The 24,984-nt window shown below is 39.3% G+C and overlaps 2 protein-coding genes across 6 annotated transcripts in view; one reads left to right on the top strand and one right to left on the bottom strand.

Moving 5' to 3' along the window:
- The window catches only part of PPTC7 (protein phosphatase targeting COQ7), a 45,270-nt gene extending 27,506 nt beyond the window's left edge, over positions 1–17,764 (top strand). For both annotated transcript variants that reach the window (XM_086347697.1, XM_086347698.1), the window contains exons 2-6: positions 2,393–2,572; positions 7,567–7,765; positions 10,956–11,079; positions 12,481–12,610; positions 13,935–17,764. In XM_086347697.1, the coding sequence (XP_086203823.1) occupies positions 2,393–2,572; positions 7,567–7,765; positions 10,956–11,079; positions 12,481–12,610; positions 13,935–13,993 (692 nt within the window). In that variant the 3' untranslated portion in view covers positions 13,994–17,764. The remainder of the gene's footprint in view (positions 1–2,392; positions 2,573–7,566; positions 7,766–10,955; positions 11,080–12,480; positions 12,611–13,934) is intronic.
- Positions 17,765–19,522: 1,758 nt separating this feature from the next.
- RAD9B (RAD9 checkpoint clamp component B) overlaps positions 19,523–24,984 on the bottom strand; it is a 28,774-nt gene continuing 23,312 nt past the window's right edge. For 3 of the 4 annotated variants that reach the window (XM_086347691.1, XM_086347694.1, XM_086347693.1), the window contains one exon: positions 19,523–20,539. In XM_086347691.1, the coding sequence (XP_086203817.1) occupies positions 20,411–20,539 (129 nt within the window). In that variant the 3' untranslated portion in view covers positions 19,523–20,410. The remainder of the gene's footprint in view (positions 20,540–24,984) is intronic. The other variant, XM_086347692.1, reaches the window with a different exon arrangement.

The raw sequence follows: 24,984 nt of genomic DNA, 5'->3' as shown, positions 1-24,984 counted from the left end.
GGAAGCCTGGTGGGCTGCCGTCTATGGAGTTGCACAGAGTCGGACATGACTGAAATGACTTAGCAGCAGCAGGAATGTAGTATACAATTTACACTTCAGAAACAAGCTCATAGAAAAAGAAATCAGGTTTGTGGATACCAGAGGCAGGAATGGGTGAGGGGTAATTGAATGAAGGCAATCAGAAGGTACAAACTTCCAGTTACATTAAATAGGAGGAGCCTGGTAGGCTGCAATCCATGGGGTCGCTAAGAGTCAGACACGACTGAGCAACTTCCCTTTCACTTTGCACTTTCATGCATTGGAGAAGGAAATAGCAACCCACTCCAATGTTCTTGCCTGGAGAATCCCAGGGATGGGGGAGCCTGGTGGGCTGTCATCTGTGGGGTCGCACAGGGTCAGACACAACTGAAGCGACTTAGCAGCAGCAGGAATGTAGTATACAATTTAAATTATATGATAAATATAATTAACACTTCTATATGTTATATATGAAAGGTGTTAAAAGATAAAAGAGCAAATCCTAAGAATTTTCATGCATTGGAGAAGGAAATGGCAACCCACTCCAGTGTTCTTGCCTAGAGAATGCCAGGGACAGAGGCTGCCGTCTATGGGGTCACACAGAGTCGGACACGACTGAAGTGACTTAGCAGCAGCAGCAGCAGGAGAGAAATCATTCATGGGTCCTTGCTGGTGTCAATTAATGAGATATTTTACCCCTTTTTTCTTACTAATAAGTTTTCAAAAAGTCCAGTGTGTGTTTTATACTTAGAGCATTTCTCAGTTTGCATCAGTCAGGCCCATATCTAGTGCTTCCTAGCCACACACGGTGGTGGCACTTATTGCTGGGCAGTGTGGCCGTGTACAGGATGGTGGTTGTCTCTGAGGGAGGAGCAAAGAGGGTAAGATATATTCTTAATTTTGTTTTCTCTTTCACAATTATTGACCAATATTTGAAGTTAAAAGTTTGCTGCCTTTGGTATTCTTCATGATGGCCAACTGGCTCAGTTGTATTCTCACTAGCATCAGCACTTTTTATTTATTTATTTATTTATACATAAATGTCTATTTAGTTCTTTGGCCCATTTTTTGATTGGGTCATTTATTTTTCTGGAATTGAGCTGTAGGAGTTGCTTGTATATTTTTGAGATTAATAGTTTGTCAGTTGCTTCATTTGCTATTATTTTCTCCCATTCTGAAGGCTGTCTTTTCACCTTGCTTATAGTTTCCTTTGTTGTGCAGAACTTTTAAGTTTAATTAGGTCCCATTTGTTTATTTTTGCTTTTATTTCCAGTATTCTGGGAGGTGGGTCATATAGGATCCTGCTGTGATATATGTCGGAGAGTGTTTTGCCTATGTTCTCCTCTAGGAGTTTTATAGTTTCTGGTCTTACGTTTAGATCTTTAATCCATTTTGAATTTATTTTTGTGTATGGTGTTAGAAAGTGCTCTAGTTTCATTCATTTACAAGTGGTTGACCAGTTTTCCCAGCACCACTTGTTAAAGAGATTGTCTTTAATCCATTGTATATTCTTGCCTCCTTTGTCAAAGATAAGGTGTCCATATGTGCGTGGATTCATCTCTGGGCTTTCTATTTTGTTCTCTTGATCTATATTTCTGTCTTTGTGCCAGTACCATACTGTCTTGATGACTGTGGCTTTGTAGTAGAGCCTGAAGTCAGGCAGGTTGATTTCCTCCAGTTCCATTCTTCTTTCTCAAGATAGCTTTGGCTGTTCGAGGTTTTTTGTATTTCCGTACAAATTGTGAAATTATTTATTCTGCTCTGTGAAGAATACCGTTGGTAGCTTGATAAGGATCGCATTGAATCTATAAATTGCTTTGGGTAGTATACTCATTTTCACTATATTGATTCTTCCAATCCATGAACATGGTATATTTCTCCATCTATCAGTGTCCTCTCTGATTTCTTTCACCAGTGTTTTATAGTTTTCTATATATAGGTCTTTAGTTTCTTTAGGTAGATATATTCCTAAGTATTTTATTCTTTTCATTGCAATGGTAAATGGAGCATCAGCACTTTTTAAGAAAATCAGTTTTCATTCTTATAAAATACAACAAAGATTAATAACACAAATAGTTATGTGCAAAGATGAAAATCCTGCTGAAAACAACCTTTTGGTTGGGAGGCAATGCCACCCTGTGGTAGCTCACGTGTTTATTCATCAATATATGACAGATCAGATTCTAAGTAGAGAATGTGGCTTAGTAGTATTAGTGTATAATACATTAAACCTGACTGCTTTTTATTCTGAATTTCACAGTAAATTTATGTACTAGTGTGTAGTAAAATTAGTAATAGGAAGACGGGGTAAGAATTCCTGAGACACTGATTAGGACTATCTTTTGAATGTAAAATTTTTATTTTTATTTTTTAGGAGTTGCAGATGGTGTAGGAGGATGGAGAGACTATGGTGTTGATCCTTCTCAGTTCTCAGGGACTTTAATGCGAACATGTGAACGGTTAGTAAAAGAAGGACGGTTTGTCCCGAGTAATCCTATTGGTATCCTCACCACAAGCTACTGTGAGTTGCTGCAAAATAAAGTACCTTTGCTTGGTAAGTACATATCCCATGTGTTTTCCTCTCTAAACACCCCCCCACCCACCCCCGACTCTCCCCACCCTCCGGTGGTTCAGACAGTAAAGAATCTGCCTGCAATGCTGGAGACCCAGATTTGATCCCTGGGTTTGGAAGATCCCCTGGAGAAGGCAATGGCTGTCCACTCCAGTATTCTTGCCGGAGAATCCCATGGACACAGAAGCTTGGTGGGCTTGCAAAGAGTCAGACACAACTGAGCGACTAACATTTAAAGAAGCCCAGGAGGTGGTTAACAACAAAACCAAGAAAATCACCGGCCCAGCTGTTTATCCGAGGCTCTTCCTGTTAAACAGTTTGATGGAGAAGCCATAGGCTACACCAGAATACTTAATACTGCGTGAGATAAATACAGCCACTTTGGAAAACAGTTTAGAATTAAAGAATAAAGTTAAACATGAATAGATAATATGCCCCAAAAGTTCAGCTTCTGGGTCCTTTACCTTGAACTAGAGAAGCTCTTGCACATCAAGAGATGGTACAGGAATGTTCATAGTAACCTCATTTATAATAGCAGAAAACTGGGAACAACCTTAAAGTCATTTATAGGAGGAAAATGCATTTTTAAATAGAATGCGTTAAGGTTGCATGCAGTACTCAGGAGCATGTTGTTGAGGAGAAAGATGACTTTGCAGAATACCACCCACCAGTCTGAGTCCATAAATTTCCGTTTCAGAAACATAAAGCTGTATCATTTAGGGGTCCTAAAATATAAAAGAAGAAAAGCAAGTGGTTGTATAATTGGGTTAGTGATTCTCTCCCAGGGAGGAAGAAAGGGGATTGAGGTCCCACGTGTAATGCTCAGTTGATTACTTGCGGGGAGTTCAGGTTGCAGATAGACTGCCCAGTTGCTTGCAGTTAGCAGTTACATTAGTCTGTATAGATCCCTGTTAATCTTGTATTAGAAAATATACAAATATGTAGTGTTTGTTTATATGGCATGCCAGTGAAGCGTTCTTTGGCCAAGCTGCTCCATTTGTTTGTTAAATGGTTTCTTGGGCACTTACCCAGCCTTCTAAGCAGGCTCTCAGAAAGGGTGTTATTAAGTTTCTGCTAATTGCCAGCATCTTTCTGGTTACTAGAAGGCCCCCTCCCAGTCAGCAGGCACATTTAAAATCAGCCGCCTCTTTTCAGTGTAAATGGAGATTTCCATTTTTGTAGAATTTTACCTTCAATTTGAAACCTTTGTGAGAAGGGGTTGTTTCCATCATGCTTCTGTCTTCTCTGTGCTGTGATTAACCTGCTTGTTCTCCTTCTAACTGAAGAGAAATCTTGTCTTGAGGTTTCAATATACTACTTTGTCTTAATCTGCTATTTTAGGCTTGCAATCTTGAACTTCCCTGGTATCTTGAAATATCCTAGACTCTATTTCTAGCACCTCTCTGTCAACTTGCCATATGACTTTAGGCAAACCACCTAACCTCTGACCCCCTTATTTCATGTTAACTAGATAAATCCATTTTTGTGAAAAGCAGTGACTTAAAGCTTCTTATAGTACTCAGAAACATCTTAAGGGAAAAGAAGACACATTGCAGGGTACCATCTGACAGAGAGTCTGTAGACACAATACAAGGGGCCTGACTCCTATGCATTCCTGTGAGTCTTCTGCCAATACCACTCCAACCCCAACCCTGTTACTAAATTATGTGACTAAATTATTATGACTTGGAATAAACCATTACAGCCTATAACAACTATCCTCATTTTGTGCTTTGAAAGCTTTGTTTTTTTGCTGAGTTTCTTCCTTATAACTGCTTTTTCCCCTATTCACCTTCATGTAACTGGAGACTTAGTAGAATAAGTTTAAGGACATAAAAGAGGTTCTTTTACATTGAATGTTATAACTAACCGCTTTCTCCTAAAAGACACTTGGAAATATGTTTGACAACATACATACTTCTCTCTTACCTTATCTACATATCTCTAAGCTGTTTGTAACAAAAACCCAAGTATATTTTGGCAAAGGCAGGCTGCTAAGTTTTATTGAACCTCAGCTGTAATTATAAATAATAACTTTATAAGATTAGGTAATCTTTTTTTTAAAAATCTTACAACTTTGAAAAAGCATAATTCAAGTATAAAGGGTGAGCTGATAGCTGTAACCACTTATTTCTTGAGAATTTCTAGCTGCTTTTAGATCTGAATTGGCATCACAGGCTAATTGTTTACATATATTATTTCTTCAGAAACCCTTAAATGGATTTAGGTCTTATGAAACCAACATATCTTAAGAATTTGAGGAATTAATCCTTGTAAGGTTATCCCTTTCTTCCTTTGCTGCTGAAAATGCTTAACTGTAGTTTACAGAGTAAGGGCCATTTTATCATGAGGGATATGCTTGGGGACCTGTCTGGATTGCTCATCTGAGTATTCAACATGGTTCTTAGCACTCTTTTCTTTCTTCTTTGCTTGTTTGTTCTTCATCAAATATTTAAGGGTGAACTCTTCTCCCCATGTTAGACTGTCAGGGCCTGAGCCGCTGTACTCATCAGTAATTTGAAGAGGCCCAGATGATTGTGTAAGGGTGAGCTTCCCCTGTTTGGCACTGCTTTGCATGTTAAAGCTCTGTCTATCACTCACGAGGACCATTTTGATTCTAACACAGCGGGTGACTGCCACAGGGGTAGCAAAATGATAGCCTAGGTTTGTCAGTGAGTAATAATGAGTCAACATGAGTCCTTCCTGCAGCAGCATCTTCAGGACTGTGCTTCTCATCTGTCATTTTTTTGTTCTCAGTTGAATTAATCCCATCAGCTTTCAAAAGATCTTTTGTGTGGTGGTTCTGTTAATGATGTAAATGATTAGATTTTTTGTGCATTGGGTTAGGAAGGAAGGGTAATTGGTGACTTTAGCTCTAATGTAAGCTATAGAATAGGTTCTCAGACAGCATGACCAGTTAGTTACAATACAAAATACAATACAATACAAAAAATACTGTTTTTCTTTTCTTTGACATTTAATGGGTAGGGACTAGATAATTTAGTATTAACCTGTCAGATTTGTACCCGTGCATATACTGTAGATAACAAGGAAACAATTTCTGAACATTACAGTGACACAAATGCTTATATTTAAGTGTTTTTTAATTAAGTTACACATTTTCATTAAGGAAACAGTAACAAAAATTTAAATTACTTATAATCTATTAAGAAAACTATTAATTTTTTAGTGATTATGCCTCCTGACCTTTTTTCTTTGGGCATAGCATAATAGTAACAGGAATTGAATTTACTGTGTGCTCACAGTAGCCCCAATGACGTAGATTTGTAGGTGCTTTTATTCCCCATTTTGTTAGGAAGAAACTGAGGCCTAGAGAGAATAAGTGGTTTGCCCACGGCCATATCACATGGCTAGAAGGTGATAGAGCACTGGGATTTAACACAGCTGGTTCCACAGCCTGTTTATTTTCTTCTTTTTGCCCTTTAACTGTCATTTTAGCAGGTTAGCTTTTGCCTACATATTGTGCTTTTTAAAAAAAGATTACAATATCGATGTTTCTGATGTACAGTTCGTTATATTTGGTATCACTTTTTTTTTTTTTTTTGGTATCACTTTTTAAAGGTAACTTTAATACGAGCTTATAATCTACTTGTTTCACTTATCTTTTGTTTTCAAATATATTTCTCTCACACAGTTTTAGTTGCTGTCAAATAGCCAGCGAACACATTATTTATTGTAAGTCTTTGACATGATTTAACTAATTTTATCTTACAAACAGCTCTCTGAGGTAGTTACTGTTATCCCTGTTTTTATAGATGGGGAAACTAAGGCACAGACAGGTTACATAATTTGTCCCAGGTCGCACAGCTAGTAAGTGGCAGAGCTAGTGTTAAGATGCAGGCAGGCTGTCTCTAGAGTCTGTATTCCTAAGTATTATGTGATAGTGCATAGCCTTCCATTGTATGGATGAGCTGTAATTTATATAACCAACCCCTTAATTTTAGATGTTGAGGTTGTTTCCAGTTCTTTGTGATCTTATACAGTGTTTTGTACTTAAGTCTTGTTTGCATTTCTATTTTCTTATAATAAATCCTCACAAATGGAATTGCTAGGTCAAAGGATATGTACATTTTTCAGGGCAATATTGTCCTTTAGAAAGATTTATTTAAGTTTTACTCTTATCACCATGGAATGAGAGTGACCACGTTCCCTATACTAGTGCAGTGATCATTAAAAAAATATATGTATTTACAGACCATTTACATGGTTGTTGAACTGCTTATTTTTTCAATTTTGCCATTTTCTGTAGGTATAGGTTGAAATTTTAGTATTTGAAAGCAATCTCACTAACTGTATTACCAACTTCAGGCTGAGAAAGGTCCTGTGAGCTGTGTGCTACAAAGGCACACAGAAGCTTCTGCTTGGAATGTTCCCTCTAAATGTTAGTAGTCTCTGTAAAGTGAACAGGTTGATTCCCCACCCATGAAACTTGATCTTGTTACTCCATAGTGAGTCTGCAATAAAATTTTTTCATGACCTCACCAGATGGAAATCCCGTTAAAAATTGAAGTTATGTGCCCTGTCTTAAATGTTAGTGAATTTCACAGGGAAGGCTTTCTGCCAGTGACTAATGAAAAGTGTCATGGAAACGTGACATTCTCATTTTGGCATTTAAGTATTAAAACTTAATATCTCAATAACATCCTTTTGAAAATTTGGCATAGATTATAGCACTATTGAAATGAAATAATGTGGTTAAATACCAGCCATTTTTATTATTTCTTCATCAGTGGCCCACTTTGTATGTGTAGTATAAATCCCTTTTTCTCTCCCCATTGTGTTGATCATGATCAGGTTACTACTGACATGGGTATGGAGCTGTAACTAAGAAAGGACCTATTTAGGCAAAGGAGGTTCACGTTATGGTATGTTGCTCCTCAGGATGATATGATAAAAATGTGTATGCAGAGACAGTCTGGGAAGAGAAAATAAATGGACATTGTTTTTGTTTCTAGGTAGCAGTACTGCGTGCATCGTGGTGCTGGACAGAACTAGCCACCGCTTACACACAGCAAACCTGGGTGATTCAGGCTTTCTGGTTGTCAGGGGTGGGGAAGTTGTGCACCGATCAGATGAGCAGCAGCATTACTTCAACACTCCATTCCAGCTCTCAATCGCGCCCCCCGAAGCCGAGGGAGTTGTCTTGAGTGACAGGTAATCTCCCCTCTCTCACCAACAGGTTCCCTTCCATTCCCCTTAACTAGGCTGTTAGAGATGGGCATTTTCCATTCTCACGTGAGAAGAGAAGACACATTGAAGACCTTTTAGTCTGACATCGAAAGATATTCTGCTTGAACTTGATTTCCAGCCAAGTTGAATTCTGATAAACACCTAGTAATTTGACCTGACCGTGAAAATACTATTTCAAGCTTATAGAATATCAGTTTTTCATACCAAGACCACATGATACATACAGTTGTATTTTTTAAGTAGTGCTGGATAAATGAGTCATTGTTCATGTGTGCCGTGCCATATACAAGGTTTTGCATATGTTATTAGGGAAGAATTCAAATGGACATCTGCTTTATTTATCAGAATAACTTCCTGATTCTCAGAGCTGCCTATAATGTGCATCAAATGGAACTTTCAGTCCTTGCAGAACTTGTCAGGCAAAGTTAACTTGCAGGAAATGGACTTAAAGGTGGTCTTGGGAATGTTCTCTGATGGTTCTCTTAGATGTGTGCTTTTTTTTTCTTCCAACACCTTCTCAGTTCATTTTAAACTGTCAAGACCTTTCCAGGACAATCAGTACTTTTTTCAATCAACTTTTATAGTTTACCTTTTCTCAGATCAGAGTACAGAGTAATACTAAGACAGTCTCAGATTTCACTGCCTTTAACAACCTTATAGGGTTTGACACAAACATTGTTGGCAATTCATAAATGTGGTAAACTGGGTAATGAACCTGTTGTAAAAGTAGAAGCATCCTAGCAAACGCAGATTGTCTCTACTTAATAGTTCTTATTAGGCCAAACCTTAGGTCCAGACGAAGGTAAAATGATGATTACTGCCATCTTTAACTAGAATGAGCATATTATATAAGTGCTCCATATTACCCATCGAAAGTCTATTGCTGACTCCTACAGAGAGGGAAGCATTTTTTTTTTTACTTTCAGAGTAAGGCAGATTACCATAATAGGAAGAAAATTTGATTATAGGCCCTTCTTCAGTTGGCTGTAGTAGCACATCGATATTAGTCACATTGGAGTGAGGCAAACTCAGAACCCCAAGACCTTGGTAAATGTCAAGTTAAGCTAACAGTTTTTGGAGAAACAGTGTTTTCAATTTTCCTTTATTTGATCCTTGTTGTTTTGGCTTCCCAGTGCTAGAGCGGCCCTGCGGTACCTCACACACTATCTTTGGGACAGTTTGGTCAGGGCAGCACTTGGCCTGTCCTGCCAGTGAGGTGGAGGTTGCTTCCCCTGGAGCCCAGAGACAGTTTGCTAGCATGTGATTGCAGCTCGTGTTTCAGTGCAGTCAAAAGTTTCCAGCAGCACAGTATGTTCAATCAAAATGGGCAAAACTGCAGCTGGCAGAACACCAAGCTCATGGGTGGGAGTGTTGGGAGAAGAGGACGAACTGTCCAATGGCAGCGAGTCTCTCACAGGCAGCATAGCAAAAGACACTCCTGGGGAAAGAAAAACCTCAGCATAAAATAGAGCTTCAGTGCCAACCTGGTCATTAATCTAAACTTCTAGAGTCTGATTCACTTCCAAAGACTGAGCAAATGTGAAATGTCTTGTATTGTTTCTCTCTATTCCATGGAAGAAATCAACCTGGTTTCTACCAATTTACAGTCTGTTTTAGTGTCTTTTTTTTTTTCTCTTGGCTGCTTGTTATCCTTTGTTATCAGTCTCTCTTATCTATAAAATATTATTTTAACCTTAACTTACAAATTTCCTTTAATAGCTGTTTTGACAACAGCTATTGTTGTTAAAGCAGCTATGTTATTGTATAAATGTATAAGTGAAAGCTAGTTTGTTCCTTGTCAGAAGCCCATTACAGAACTTTCAGGTGTGGTGCTGCTTTTCTCAGTCAACAGAAGACAAACTAGAAATTTTCTTAGTGTAAATCCCCAGCAGCCATGGGTAGGCTGTTTGTTTTTATGTTTTCCCTTTACAAATTTTATAATACATCATTTAAACAATTTAGTTTTTTTTTTTTTTTTTTTGGTGAGGCTTAAGGTGCTTTTGTTCTGGCCCCTGCCTTCTGGGTCAGTGTATGAATTTTTTCCTGGCTCTTGTTCCCTAATTACACATTAAGGCAGATTATCAGATACCTCACCTTTCCCTCACCTTGGAGGCCTGGAAGTGGCAGAGCTGGCCTTTCAAAATGGCTGAGAACCAGTCTCCAAGGGGGCCATGAACTCTTTGAATATATTATCTTCTCTTTTTCTCCCCACCTGGGCTTCTGTTTTCTTCATGTAAGTCTCCCCTCTATCTTTTTAAAAAAGTTTTACACAGATGTAATGAAAAATCTACCACCTGTCCTCAGAGGCAGCCCGTTACGTTTCTTTGAATCCTACCGGATTTATTCTCTCCATATAGAAGTGCCTGTATAATATAGATCTTTCTTTCTCACACACACACTACCTTGTTCTTTTCATTAACAATATTGAGTCTTTACCCAAATTGGAGGGTTAGTTACTGTGATTCTTCATTCATTAACTATTTCTTGAAGATGTATTGTGTGCCAGGAGCCCTTATAAATAAGTAACCTGTGCTTGATGGGAACTTTGTAAGCCCTGAGAGAGACAGTCTTTACTCTGCCAGAGTAAGGGTGATTTATTAATATTGATTTGGTGTTACAAATAATACACCAGTAATTACTAGTATTATAGTAAGAAATACCATTGTAGATATTTCACATGAATTAATTCTTACAGGACTTGCATGGGCTCCTCCACAGTGCTCATTTATTCCACTAGAACACAGCCTCCAAATTTAAGCCTGCAGGGAAACTGATGAGTGGAAAGTGAGTAAGAGAGGATGGAATTTGGCACTAAAGAATCAGGAAACAAAGACTCATTTCCACTAGGATTCTAGAGGCATTTTAGTGTCTGACTCAGAAAAGAACCCTTCTGCCTTTTAAAGCACATGTGACTAATCATCAAACTCAGTTTTACTTGATAGTTTTTGTTAAGCTTTTGAAAGATTTATATCAGTTTTCAGTTAATTTTTTTCAAGGTTAGGGATTTCAGAATAGTGGTTTTTATTATTGACTGCTACTATAAATTAGTTTTCCTTAAAGCCTTGTTATATTCTAGCATCGTCCCCATTGGAAACTTCTAACAGTATCTCTAAAGGGCTCTGCTAACTTTGCCCCCACCCTGTCCTTGTTACAGCCCAGACGCTGCTGATAGCACATCTTTTGATGTCCAGTTAGGGGACATTATCCTGACAGCGACAGATGGACTCTTTGACAACATGCCTGACTATATGATCCTTCAGGAGCTAAAAAAGTTAAAGGTAATTAACTCAAAGGTGGGCCTTTAGAAACAGTGACCGTCCCTGGGCAGCCGAGGTTTTTTTATTAATTCAGTTGCATAAGCTCTTTTTGTAGTTTTGGAAAGGACTACTTTGTGAATTTAGGAAAATGAAAATGGTTCTGATCTTGTTCTAAACAATTGTAGACAGAAATATTCACAGTTGGAAAACCTGAGGAAAAAAGAGGCTTCTCATCCAAGCCTCTCTTTAGTAGGGTGATAAAGGTAGGAAAAACTCCAATGAGAGATTTCTTGTTTGTGTTTTTAATTGCATTTTAATGGTATTTAATGGTGTTGGTTGCTGGTTATCTTTTTCATTTTTCAGTCCCGTAACAAACCCAGCAGGTGTTGAGGCTGGGAAAGATAGGAAACCATCATACCAGAGCCAGCCAAGGGTAGCAAGCAGCCAGGGGCCTTGATGATCTGAGCTGTCACCAGTAACGAAACAGGTCAGACTTGGCCCATACAGTGAGTGGAAGGAAGTGAAAGCCAGTCTGCATATTCTGCTGGCTTTGTGAAGTACTGACTTGGGGGGATTGATCTTTTCTCATGTTTTTACTACTAACCAGTATGACCTTGAGTTTTCTAAACTTTCTTAGCAGTGTTTTTCTCACCTGTAAAATAGGGGTGGGATGGTTCAAAGACCCTGTTTTGTAGGGCCGTGGTGAGGATGAACCAAGACCATGCACTAGAAATCCTTAACACCATGCTTTGTCTGTGGAGCTTAGGAAAGGCCAGGTGCTGACACTTGCTGGCACTCTGCCACGTATGTAACAGAAGGAGAGGCAGAAATGACACATTCCCTGACCTTATGGGGCTTACATTCTAGTGGAGGAAGACAGAGAATACAGAGAAAGAAAGAATAGAAATAGTGTTGTTGCTAAATAAAAAGAAAAATAAAGCATGGAGAAGAAACAGAGAATAGAGAGGGCTTTTCAGTGGGGCATCTGGCAGCATTTACTTGGAGAGCAAGCACACTAAGCTTGGCCAGGCGTGCGTTCCCAAGCAGGGAGAATTTCGAGGTCATCCTAAAATGCTATCAAAATCCGCCCCTTCAATCCCATCCCATTTTAGCAAGAATGCCTTAAGAATTTCAAGGGGGGCGGGGGAGATACGAAAATTCAAACTTCAGGACCCAAGGCCATCCTCACAAAGAACTTTCTCATTGACGTCCTATGCAGGCAGCACTGGTGATCTCGTTCATTTTAGTCGAGGTATTATGTTCCACTGTCTTCTCTAACTGAAATAAAACTTAAATGATGGAAACTATGATTAGATAAATATTACTGTCTTAAAAAGTGATGTTTGCAAGTGATGTTTACTTACGTGTAGAAATCATGTGAGGCATTTTGGTAAAAATATCTCCCTCATATTTTTGTATTAGAATTCAAATTATGAGAGTATACAACAGACAGCAAGAAGCATTGCTGAGCAAGCTCATGAGCTGGCCTATGACCCAAATTATATGTCACCTTTTGCACAGTTTGCATGTGACAACGGATTGAATGTGAGAGGTAAGCATTCTTTGGGACCTTCGTAAGGACTAATTGGGGACTTAGGGGATGGGAGCATTCTGGGCTGTGTGTGAGGCCGGCTGCTGCACTGGGGTGAGACTGCTCAGGGGTCCTCCCCCAGCTGTGAGCCGGTGACTCTGAACAAGGTCAGCAGGCCCGATCACTGGAGGACAGCAAGTGCATGTGTTCCCTACAGAGGTGCCCTTCAGAACTGCACTTCATTGGCTGCAGGGGCAGGTGGAACCTGAAGCCCTTTATCGCCGCCAATGCTCTGCTTGGACCCGAGCCCAGAAAACCTCCGAGTTCTGCCTGGAGGGCCTGGACATTGCTAATGGTTTAAACATTCTGCCCTTCACAAGTCTGACATTTCACTTCTCCCTTCCTCTGGCTTTGTGGGACTCATTCACAGTATTTGCCTACCAAATTGCTATAGCGAGTTTTTTGTTTTTTGTTAATTTTTATTAATTGTAATTAATTGCTTTACAGTGTTGTGTTAGTTTCTGTCGTACAGCAAAGTGAATCAGCCATATGTCCCCTTTTTTGGATTTCCTTCCTATTTAGGTCACCACAGAGCGCTGAGTAGAGTTCCCCTGTGCTGTGCAGTAGGTTCTCATTAGTTATCTGTTTTATGCATAGCAGTGTGTATATGTCAGTCCTAGTCTCCCAATTCATCCCACCTGCCTCTATAGGATGTTTTGAAAAGGGAAGACTCTCCTTGCCTAGAGTCTTCCTACCTACTGAGCAATGTGTAACTTTGGGAGCAGGCCAATAGCTCAGCTTTGAGCTTGGATAACATGTTGGTGCAATCATATTAGCACTTGTAGAGTTGGTCAGTTTCTTGCAGGTATAATATTAGGACACGTAAAGCATTTCTTAGCTGTCTGGGAAATATTAAATAGGAAAAAAGCACATGCCATAGCTGTTTGCCAGATTAGACTACAAGACTATCAACTAGTTTCAAAACATTGGATATGTTTGTCCAAATTAGGATTACAGGGGGTGGAACATAGAACTTTCCTGTCAGGCAGAATAAATCTTAGTAACATTTTGTCTTTATTGTGATTGCTATACAGAGCATGTGGTGGTGGCCATTTTAACAAAGCTCCTATTGTAAAGGAGCAGAGAGGATTTTTTTTTAAAGGTTCAATTAAATTAGATGTAATTTCTTGGTGTGTTTTAACTATTTTATCGATTTTTTCCCCTTTTTTTCTACTAGAGTATATTGACAAACCTATTTTTTTCCTAGTACTTACTTATTTAGGCTTATATTTTTTCTTGATTTTTCCTTTTAGAATGTATGAATACATTTTCATTTTCATTGTAGGTGGAAAGCCAGATGACATCACCGTCCTTCTCTCGATAGTGGCTGAGTATACAGACTGACTCGCCTAGGTGTCGGCTCCCGCCTCCCCTTCATCATCCCAGATTCTGCCCTGCCGTGTGTGCTGATCCTGCTGGCAGGACCACGTCTCTTTGCCACTGATCTCAATGGCCAGTGATGTAAACCTTTTTTGCCTGTCTCTTTGAGATCCTTGTTGAGAACCACTACTGTCATTCTACTGCTCATATCTGCCAGCAACATTTGAAGAAAATCAAGATCTGAAGATTGGCCTTCACATTGTCCTTTCCATGATGGGATGGATGTTTTCAAAGCCAAAATGACTATTACTTTTTGAAAACGGTTGAAGTATTGAAAATGAGTAATATTGGTAAAGTGAATTCAGAATTACAGTGTGTAAAAGGGATTTTAAAAGTCTGACACAAATTGTATGTTATGATACATCTACTAGAAACATACTCATCAAACGATGCGTTACACGTGTACTATACAGTCTGTGTTATGATCGAGTGTGGCTTTACGTTTTCATTATAAACTCCTATTTTTCAGGGGCTTATAATTTTGCTCTAAAACATTGCTCTGGATTATAAAATCTTGATCCTGGGAGCTTTTTTTTTTTTTTTTTTTTGCAGGTTGGAAAGAAATTCAGTTTAGTTCTATGGATGCAAATGTTTCATGGTTTTTAAAAGATGCTTAATTGTGCTCCTGTGATGAAAGTTTCAACATTTTAGTGCATATCACAGGCTGGTGGCTTATCTGCAGGAGGGGTTGGGGAGACTCCTTACCAGAATTTTTTAATGGAATATTATTCAAGGTTATAAAATTCCTCAAGGCCTAGGTATTTAATGTTGCAGCTGAAATTCCTCCCAGCTGTCTGGTATGATTCCCCCATGTGAGAGCTCTAGGCCCACAGGCCTGAAGGGTTGAGAATGGACAGCTCTAACTTTGAATTTTGTTGGCCTATCAGGTCATGCTACCCCTCGTGTCTTAGACCTGTTGTTAGTAGCCTTGCTTTCTGTAGAGCGTGTACCAAATCCAGGGAGTCCATGTGAAAGAGCACCATGGGAGTGGCACAAGAGTCCACGAGGAAGATGTCTAGTGATGACCTGACATTTGCATTTGCCCTCCACAGAAATTTAGGGGTTTCCAAATCAAGCTTAATGTTTACAGTTTCCAAATAGCCATCTTGCAGTGTATAGTTTTCCTATAAAATTACCCCATGTTCAGTTTTTCCATTATCTGCAAGCTCAAAGTTATTTTTAAGGTTTGTGTACAAGTCGACTGCTGTAAAGATATATATTTTGGGGTCAGTTTTTTCCTTCATTAACTTGGTGGTAGAAAAATATATATACTTAGAAATCCTTAAATTAAAGCCATGTTTTATATATAAGTCAGGTAACATTGGTGTATAGATAAGAATGCAATTAAACCTGATGAGAATCTACTTGAGGAGAACATAGAAAGTGTCTTTCTCTAAAGGAGATACTTACTCCCTGGTTTATTGCATTAAAACTTATGTTTGAGGTTACCTCAACTTGTTTTAAAAAGATTTTGTTTTGTGAATTTGTACTGTATATTTGAGTAACTGTCAAGCTTGTTTTATTTAAAATTGTTTAACATGTACCATGTACATGTCATTACTATATTTCAATGCATCATGCTTGTAACAGGCATTTCATTTATAATAAGAATGAGTTATTCATTTGTAAGCCGTTCAGTAATTTATCTACTATTCCTAAATTGGCATAATGTTTAGATACCTATTTTGAATCACCTTTAATTACTTGTCAGAATGCCTTAACTACCCTAACTTGACAAAACACAATTTGGTAAAGGAGATCGGGGGGGTGGGGTAGGGAGTGGAGAGAGACTGTTCAAATAATGAGAACCCATCGTGCTGTGATAATACACAGACGAGTGAGTGGCAAGTGGCAGGGTATTTATTTTGCACAAACTATTTGCAGTCTTTCTGTATTTAAAAAGTGAGGAAAGTTGCATCCAGAAAGGTTTTGTTGGAAGGAATACATTTACACTTGGACTGACAACTTCAGTTGTTGTTCAGAAGTTGACAACTTCTTTTGTTGGGTTTTTAATTATTTCTGGTCAGAGGCATGGAGCCTTATGATCCAGGTATATTTTGTATTAATTTTCCATTGCATACATTTAATTCCTGGTAAGAGCAGTGCTGGTCAAGTCACTGGCTTTTCTCTGCACTCATCTAAACTCATCAAACACTGTCTTCATAAAGGTAGATTGATGGTATTTTACACAACTCATTTAATCAACTTAGTATTTTTTGAGAAATGATCGTTAGAAATTGACGACGTGTTTCAGTGATGTTGAAAACAGTGGGACAAGAATTGAGTTTCACAGGGGAATTGACTTTGGACCTGGCCTGTAGATTAGGGACACAAAATATTTTCTGTTTTTCCCCCCTGCCCTTTTTGTGTTATGCACTTAATTTTATGACTTTGGGGGTCTATTGGAGTGCTGTTTAACAACTCTCCTACTCTCAATGGTCAGAGGCTGTGTAGGTACCCATACTGGAATTTTCCAGGCCACAGGACCCAAGTCTGTGGGGTGTGCCTGACATGTACCACTTGGTGGGTCTAATTCTAAACTTGATGTGTTAATTGTACTTTAAATCAAGCAGTATAAACACACACATTTGCCTCGTGTAGTGGACTTTTATAACAAAAGAGAATTTGGATTTCTAATTTACAAATGGCAAATTATTTATCCCTCTCTGGATGCACCAAAGACCAGTAAAGTTTATAGCTTTTCCATCTATATTTATAAAGCAATACTGTATTATAAAAGTCAATATTTTTATCACATGCTTGAAATTTTTATTTTGTTCTGTTTTAAAGTGTGCACTCTAAACATATCAGAACCTTATTTCTTCCTGTGAACTTAGGCTGCCTGCGCACAAAAAAAAAAAAAAATTACCAAATGGATATGCAGTAGAGTCCATAGACTCTTAAAACTGAAAGAAGAAATGAGGTTGGGAGAACAAGTTCTTTGTCCTGAATTACTGTACTGGCTTGACATGGTTGATGGGTACTAAATCACAAAAGAATCCATTCCAGTTGTGCATGTCTGAGGGTTGGGCTGTGACTAGATTTAGAAAATAGACTTCAAGCTTTGCATGGTGGGCAGGTATCTTACCCCATCAGTTGCATTTGTTCTGGGTAGAACAGTGGCCTTCAGTACCACCTTCAGTACCACCAACGTACCACATCAAGTAACAAGGCAGGAATTGTGGGAATTCACTGAGTCAGTTTTGAGCATTTTGGAGGTTGTAAACAAGATTGGCTAGAACTGTAAATGTTTGTACTTTTGATTAAGTTCATGGTTCCTTGTCACCTTATACCAGCTATCTTTGGTAGAAGCTACAGCATCCAGTTTTCCTGGAAACTATCACATTTGTGCATTTAACAAATTTTGCAATAGCAAAAAACCCAAAATCTGCTTATAAAACAACATTTGGAACAGAAAACATTTGGATTCCACTTGTTAAAAAAAAAAATTATTTGCAAAATTGGTCTTCTTAGTTAAAAATCAGCAGTTGTCCATGTCAAAATTTTAACTGTAAGCAGGTAGTTTATGGCAAAGATGGCTAAACAATGAAGCAAGTTTGAATTTGTGTATGCTAATAAGCTGCTTTTTTCTGTTGAGACTATCATTATTTGTCTTATTACCCAAGAGGCAATGACCTGAATTGGATGTCTGAAGTATAACTTATGCAGGAATAGTTCTGTAAATACATTTAAATAAACTGTAAAAATATTTAATAAATATAGTATTTATACTAATCTGTGTACTCCATTTAATTTGAGTAGTAACAAGACACTGTCCTTGACATTGAGTTTGTTGGTCTCTATCAAGTCCTCATTTCTAAGCGTCTCAGTCTAGCAGTGACTCCATACTTTGTGGCTATCATTTCTGTCTTTCACTAGTTTATCGCTAAAGCTCTTTTTCTCCAGCTGATTTACTACATCAGTTTCAGTTCAGTCACTCAATCATGTCCGACTCTTTGTGACCCCATGAACTGCAGCACGCCAGGCCTCCCTGTCCGTCACCAACTCTCGGAGTTCACTCCGACTCATGTCCATCGAGTCAGTGATGCCATCCAGCCATCTCATCCTCTGTCGCCCCCTTCTTCTCCTGCCCCCAATCCCTCCCAGCATCAGAGTCTTTTCCAGTGAGTCAACTCTTCGCATGAGGTGGCCGAAGTACTGGAGTTTCAGCTTCAGCATCATTCCTTCCAAAGAAATCCCAGGGCTGATCTCCTTCTGAATGGACTGGTTGGATCTCCTTGTAGTCCAAGGGACTCTCAAGAGTCTTCTCCAACACCACAGTTCAAAAGCATCAATTCTTTGGCGCTCAGCTTTCTTCACAGTCCAAGTCTCACATCCATACATGACCACTGGAAAAACCATAGCCTTGACTAGACGGACCTTTGTTGGCAAAGTAATGTCTCTGCTTTTGAATGTGCTATCTAGGTTGGTCATAACTTTCCTTCCAAGGAGTAAGCGTCTTTTAATTTCATGGCTGTAGCTGTTCTCCCAGCTGGGGAAATTTTAGCATCTTTTAAATGATATGTGAGGTCACACACAAATCTGGTGTCATTTAAATTTAGCATTCTGTATCCAAATTCTAAAATCCAAACTATATACAACTTGACAGTGTAACTATCTTACAGACCAGTGCTGAATCTAGGTGATCACTGATGATGGTGCCTTCACAGGCTAAACCACCCTGGCCCATTTCAGTGAGTGAATCAGAAACTTCATCCTCAGTGAGGAGACATACACTTATTCTTGGATATAATATCCTCTGGGTAGTCATATGCATTTGTTAGGAATATGTGTAATTCATTGCTAATCATCAGTGTAAACAAAAGATACATAAATCTTTAGCCTACAGTGTGGAATTATGTGGGCATTGCTGATTTCCACAAAAAGCTTGGTGAAAGCCCATTTTCATTCACTGAGGAACATTTCGGGATGAACTTGAGTTTTTATTAGGTTATTGTGGGTAGTTCTGACTCATCACCAAGCTAGACCCATTCTGGTTTTAGTCAGAACTCTGTTCACAGTTCTAAAGTTTACTAATCCACTCAGCCACCTTTGTTTAGTTAATCCTCACAAAATCTAAAGCACAATTGCTTGCCAGTTAATATTTCCTTGTGATTTGATGGTTTCACAGACTTAACAATAAGGTGTTACAGAAGTCGTTTGTCAGGTTATAACTGACTAGAAACAGGTTTAGGGGAGGGAGAGGCATGCATCATAAGATGTTACATAACAATGTTATTGTGTCAGATTGTTTAGCTTGTGCAGGTAAGAAGCTAATTCTTAAAGAGGCAAAGAACAGAGACATTAATCTTCCCCCTCATTCCACTCCAGACCCAGGCTCTCTTGGCAGTGGAGAGTTCTATGTGCTGTTCTATGTCAGCTAATACAGAAATAATTTTTTGGCATCCCTTCCATTCTTTTCTGCATCACACTGCAAAATTTTTAAGTCACATTATTTAACTTAAATTCTTAATATAAGCAATGGAGAAAAAGTTGGGTTTTTTGCCTTTTATTTATTTTAATTTTTGTAATGTTGGGTTGGTTTCTGCCATAAAACAATGTGAATCAGCCATAATCATACATCCCCTCCCTCTGGGGCTCCCTCATCCAGTCCCTCCAGGCCATCACAGAGTGCAAGACTGGGCTCCTGTGCTTACTGTACAGCAACGTCTCATCAGCGATCCATCTTACACCTGATGGTGCTACATGTTGATGCTGCTTTCTCCATTCACCTCACTCTTCTTCCCCTGCTGTGTCAAAGTTATGATCTTACATGAGAAAAGACTGCAGGACGTTTTCATCTGTCAGAAAGCATCAAAACTCAAATACTTGCAATCAAATACAAAAGATACCTGAACTTTACAAGCCATTCTGATGCACTCGAAATGGCTGCTACAGGAAGTTTAAATAACTATAAAACTGCAAAGAAAATGCTAAAAACTATTGTAAATAAACAATACATTGAAGAATTCTTTTTTTTTTTTTTTTTTGGCCACGCCATGCAGCTTGTTGAATCTTAGGTCCCAGAAACGGAATCTGTGATCTAATCAGATCAAACGCTTGCCCCTTGAATGGAAACTCAGAGTCCTAACCACTGGACTGCCAGGGAATTCCCTGAACTGAAGAAAATTCTAATGAGCTTTTTCCCTACACAAAAAACTTTTCTGCCTCCCACATAGCATAATGGATTTAAAGCAAGTTACATTTATTGACAAGCAGTTATTTCTAGATATGGTGGTTGTACAAGATGATGTGTAGATAACCAGTAGCCCATTCTCCAGGAAGCCCAAGACAGTATCTTCACAGATTTAAATGTGAAAATGTGTTTGTGGTACAAGTGAACCAGTAAATTGACGGGGCGGGTGAGCTCAGCCATCACTGTTAGAATGTGGAGAAACTGCCATTATTCATGTCGTCTTCACTGCCACTTGCTGTTGCCAGACTCTGGAAAGGGAGGCTGAAAGGTTCTTGTTGGTCAGAAGAAGCTGCTCCAAAGAACATGCAGGAGAACTGTGGGGGGTGGGGGGGAGAATAACTGTTGTTTATTCAAAGCAAGTTAGTGCTTATCAAATGCCCCTTTTCAGAAACTCAGCCACTGTGGTCTCACATTAGCTGATGGTTCATGAGATACCCAGAACCTTCATGAGTGGCCCAAAACATCCTAAAGTAAAACCCTTCCCTGGACTCCAGAGGCACACAGTTTGGGATCAGTGATCTGCTTTGGACTACCCTGCCCGAGCCACTGAAACCAACACCAGGGCTGTGGGGGACAGATGGAGACTGCTGGCTATCTTCCTCCACTTCACCCATCCTCTCCCCTTTCCCTCTTGCTGTGACAGAAGCTACTCCTGACCAGAGTCAGTCCTTCCCTCCCTGTCTCTGACTCCCAGCCTCTCCCATGCCTCCCCTCTCCTGGATAGGAATATCAGCATTTTAAAATAATCAGATGTCTCATTAAAATATATAGCCTCATCCACGTCCTCCCTCCAACTTAATCTCTGCTGTGGAACTGTCTACAGGTGCTTTCTCTATTTTCTCATTCTACTCTTAGGTCCTATCTAAAAAAGCTCCTGACCCTCATACAGAAATTGTCCTTATAATGGTCACCAAAAATTGCCAGATTCCCTAAACTAATGGCCATTTCAGTCTCCACCCCACTAGATACTCACTCTGACACTTTCTTCTCATACCTTCCCCATGCTATGTTCTTCTGGTTGCTCTTTTCAGTTGGCTTGCCTTTTATTATTATTAAATTTATCTTTAAATGAAACAAAGATGAATGTTTACCCTCTTCTACCCACACTTTGAATCAGGGTTTCTCAACCTTAGCAGTGCTGACATTGGAGGACTTAAGTTTCTTTGCTGTGCGGGCTGTCCTGCTCCTGGGAGGACACGGAGCAGCACCCCTGGCCTCTACCCGAGATGCCAGTGGCAGCCCGCTTTCCTGAACTGTGACATCCGGAAGTGTCTGCAGACATTGATGACTCTGTGTCCCCTGGCTGTGGTTAAGAGCCACTGCTCTAAGTGGTGGCAGTCTTCTCTGCCATACCCTCTCTCTAGAACTCACATTCACACTGCTGGCAGAAATTACTGTGTATATGCCAGGGAGTCTCACAGTTAGAATTTGAGCTTCCTATATCCTACTTGATTTCTGCAACTTACATGCAAAATAGAATTCATGATCTTAGCACTGAACCTGTTTCTCTAACCTTGATACCTCCCTTTCCCTTAAGCTCCATGACCGATCCATCACAAAGTCCTGCTGTTTTATTTCTTCAATTAGCTGTTTACTTTGGCTACTTCTCTCCATTTGCTACTGAATCACCATCTTTCAGACACAACTGAGTTTCCAGTCTTGCTTCACTGCACTGTGGGCAGCTTTCCCTGTTAAAACCCTTCAAATACTTTCAATGCCACAGTACCTGATAAGGCCATTTACACTCAACATGAGTTGGAACTCACTCACTGCTCCAGTTTCATTCACCCTGTGCCATTGTTTCCCCTGTCTATCTGCCCTCTGGCCGCACTGGTCTTCCTCCAGGTCCTTAAAACTACCACACTCCCTCCATGACAGGGGCCTTTGCACATGCCACATCCACTCAGCTTCCCCCTACTATCTTATCCTTTCCAGCTCAGCTCCAAACACCAGTTTCAAAGACTTTCTGACCTCCTGGATTAGGTCAGCTCACACTTTAAATCCTCTCAAAGCACCCTGAACTTTCCCTTTATCACAGGTTAGTTTTTTTAAATGATCATATGTTTAGTCATATGATTATTTAATGTCTACCTCCCCACCCCCCCCATCCCCAGTCTATAATCAAGTGTAGGAACCTTTCTTGTTTATTTTGCACACCATTGTATACCCCACATCTATGGTGCAAGGCCCTCAACAAACACTGGTGGGAGTCATATGGTAGGTATCAAGCATGAATAAACAAACGATCCCTATTCTTGGCTCATCCTTACAAATCAGAAACTGAAGATGCCCTCCACATGGGGCACTTCAGACAGCAGTTGCTGAACCTGGGCTTCAGATGAAACACCCCAAATTAGCTGTGATATTGCCTGTGGTAGCCAGAATGAGGTCTGCCCTCACCCCCAAAGATGTCCACGTCTTAATCCCAGGACCCTATGAATATATCACAAGGCAAAGGGGAATTAAAAGAGCAAGTGGAATAAGGCTGCTATCCAGGTAGGCCCAATGGGAAATCACAATGACCCTTAAATGTGGAAATCAGCATCAGAGTGAGGAAATGTGAAATGGACTCCACCAACCATTGCTGGTTTAAAGCTGATGGGTAACCATGATTAAAGAATGCAGATGATCTCAAGAAGAAAGGAAAAGAAAGAAAGCAGATTCTTCCCTAGTCTCCACAAAGGAACACAGCATTGCCAATGCTTTGATTTTAGCTCAATGAGACCCATTTTTGATTTCTGAACTGAAAGATAATTTGTGTTGTCTTAAGCCACTGAGCATGTGGTAATTTGCTATAGCAGCAATAAGAAACTAATACACTGGTAAGCTAAAAATCTTAGTTTACTATGGTCTTTGAGAGCTGCCCTGAATTTGCCATTGACTTAAGGTCAAATGTCATTTGCTACCCCTTCTTGTCCCCCCCTACTCTTCAGCCTCTAAATCGTTCATGGCTGGATGATCAAGCCCTTCCCTAGTATCTAATAGTCTTCTAATGCAGAAAGTCTGTGAATAGCTATGTAACTTGGAATGAGTCCAAGTTCTGTATGAATTGAGTAAGAAGGTGCATTGTTATAGAAAAATTTAACAGTATACATGTTTTCTTAAAAATAGAACTGCCATACAATCCAGCAATTCCACTCCTGCTGTTTTTCTGAAAAAAATAAAAACACTAACGCAAAAAGTATCTGAGCCCCTATATTCTTTGCAGCATTATTTATAATAGCAAGATATAGAAGTGACCTGTGTCCATCAATAGATGAATGGATAAAGAAGATGCGGTGCATATATACAAAGGAATATTACTCAGCCACGAAAAAGAATAAAAGTCTTGCCATTTATAACAAAATCAATGAACTTACAAGGTGTTATACTAAGGGAAATAAGTCACAGAAAGACAAACACTATAAGATTTCACTTATATATGGAATCTAAAAAGCAAAACAAGTGAACAAACATAAGGAAACAGAAACAGACTCATAGATACAGAGAACAAACAGGTGGCTGCCAGAGCGGGGAGGTGTCAGGGGGATGAGTGAACCAGGTGAGGGAGATTAAGAGGTACAAATTCCAGTTACAACATAAATGAGTAATGTGGATGAAACGTACAGCATGAAGAAATAGTCAACAATATTATCATAACTTTTATGGGACTTTGGTCTTTGAAAACCACTCTAAATTTCTGTTATTGTGATCATTTTGTAATGTGTGGAAATACTGAATCATTATGTTATGCACATAGAATTTACATAGTGTTGTAGGTCAATCATCAGTAAAAAAAGGTAACAATTCTAGATATTTTTCCTCATTTTGGTGTCCCTGAGAGCTGTGTATAACTTCTTGTGTGTGTGTATGTGTGTATAACTTCTTGATTAAACTTATTGAAAATCCACAATGGAAAAAATATTGGTCATTATTTAGAATACAGTAATATTTCTCTGTGCTGTGCTTAGTCACTCAGTCATGTTTGACTCTTTGCAACCCTATGGACTGTAGCCTGCCAGGCTCTGCTGTCCATGGACTTCTCCGGGCAAGAATACTTGAATTGGTTGCCATGCCCTCCTCCAGAGGATCTTCCCAACCCAGGGATCAAACCAGGGTCTCCTGCATTGCAGCCAGATTCTTTACCAGCTGAGCTATGAGAGAAGCCCAATACTCCTCTACAATAGTTTAATTTTGAAAACCCCCTTCCCCAAAGTAGAATACTACCATATATTTATTGTTTTAATAAGGTGAATTTAAAAATTGGTTTCATTTTGGAATTTTGTGATACTATTGGAGGGATTTTTAAAATTTTCTCAGGCTATCCCAAACCAGGTCTGGAGGTCTGCCAACTACTGGCTTATGCACTAAGAATACAGAGATGAATAAGACTCAGGTCTGCCCTTGATGAACTCACAATCTACCTAGTGGAGTAACAAGCATATCTACCAAGTTATTATGTGACAGTAATAATGAATAGAATGAGAAGACTTCAGAAGGAGATGTATCATTTGAGTTGGGCTTTGAAGGTGGGTAGGAGTTTGAACAGTGAAAAGAGGAATACTACTACCCTGAAATGTAGGTGCAATAATATGAGCAAAAGTAGAACACAAAAGTATATGCACAATGTTTCCATTAAGATCAGGAACTAAGCAAGCAGGCCCATTCTCTCCACTCTAAATGTGGTACTAGAGGTTATGTGCTAATGCAACTGAACAAAAGTCAGTTGGAGGCATTAAAGAAGAAATGAAACTATTGGTATATAAAAAAGTGACATATA

The sequence above is a fragment of the Bos grunniens genome, chromosome 17 (assembly GCF_055505025.1).
Source record: "Bos grunniens cultivar Pamir isolate PY7600 chromosome 17, Bosgru_T2T1.0, whole genome shotgun sequence".
Lineage (NCBI taxonomy): Eukaryota > Metazoa > Chordata > Mammalia > Artiodactyla > Bovidae > Bos > Bos grunniens.
Note: the sequence above shows the minus strand (reverse complement) of the source record. Positions and strands in the feature narration are given on the sequence as shown.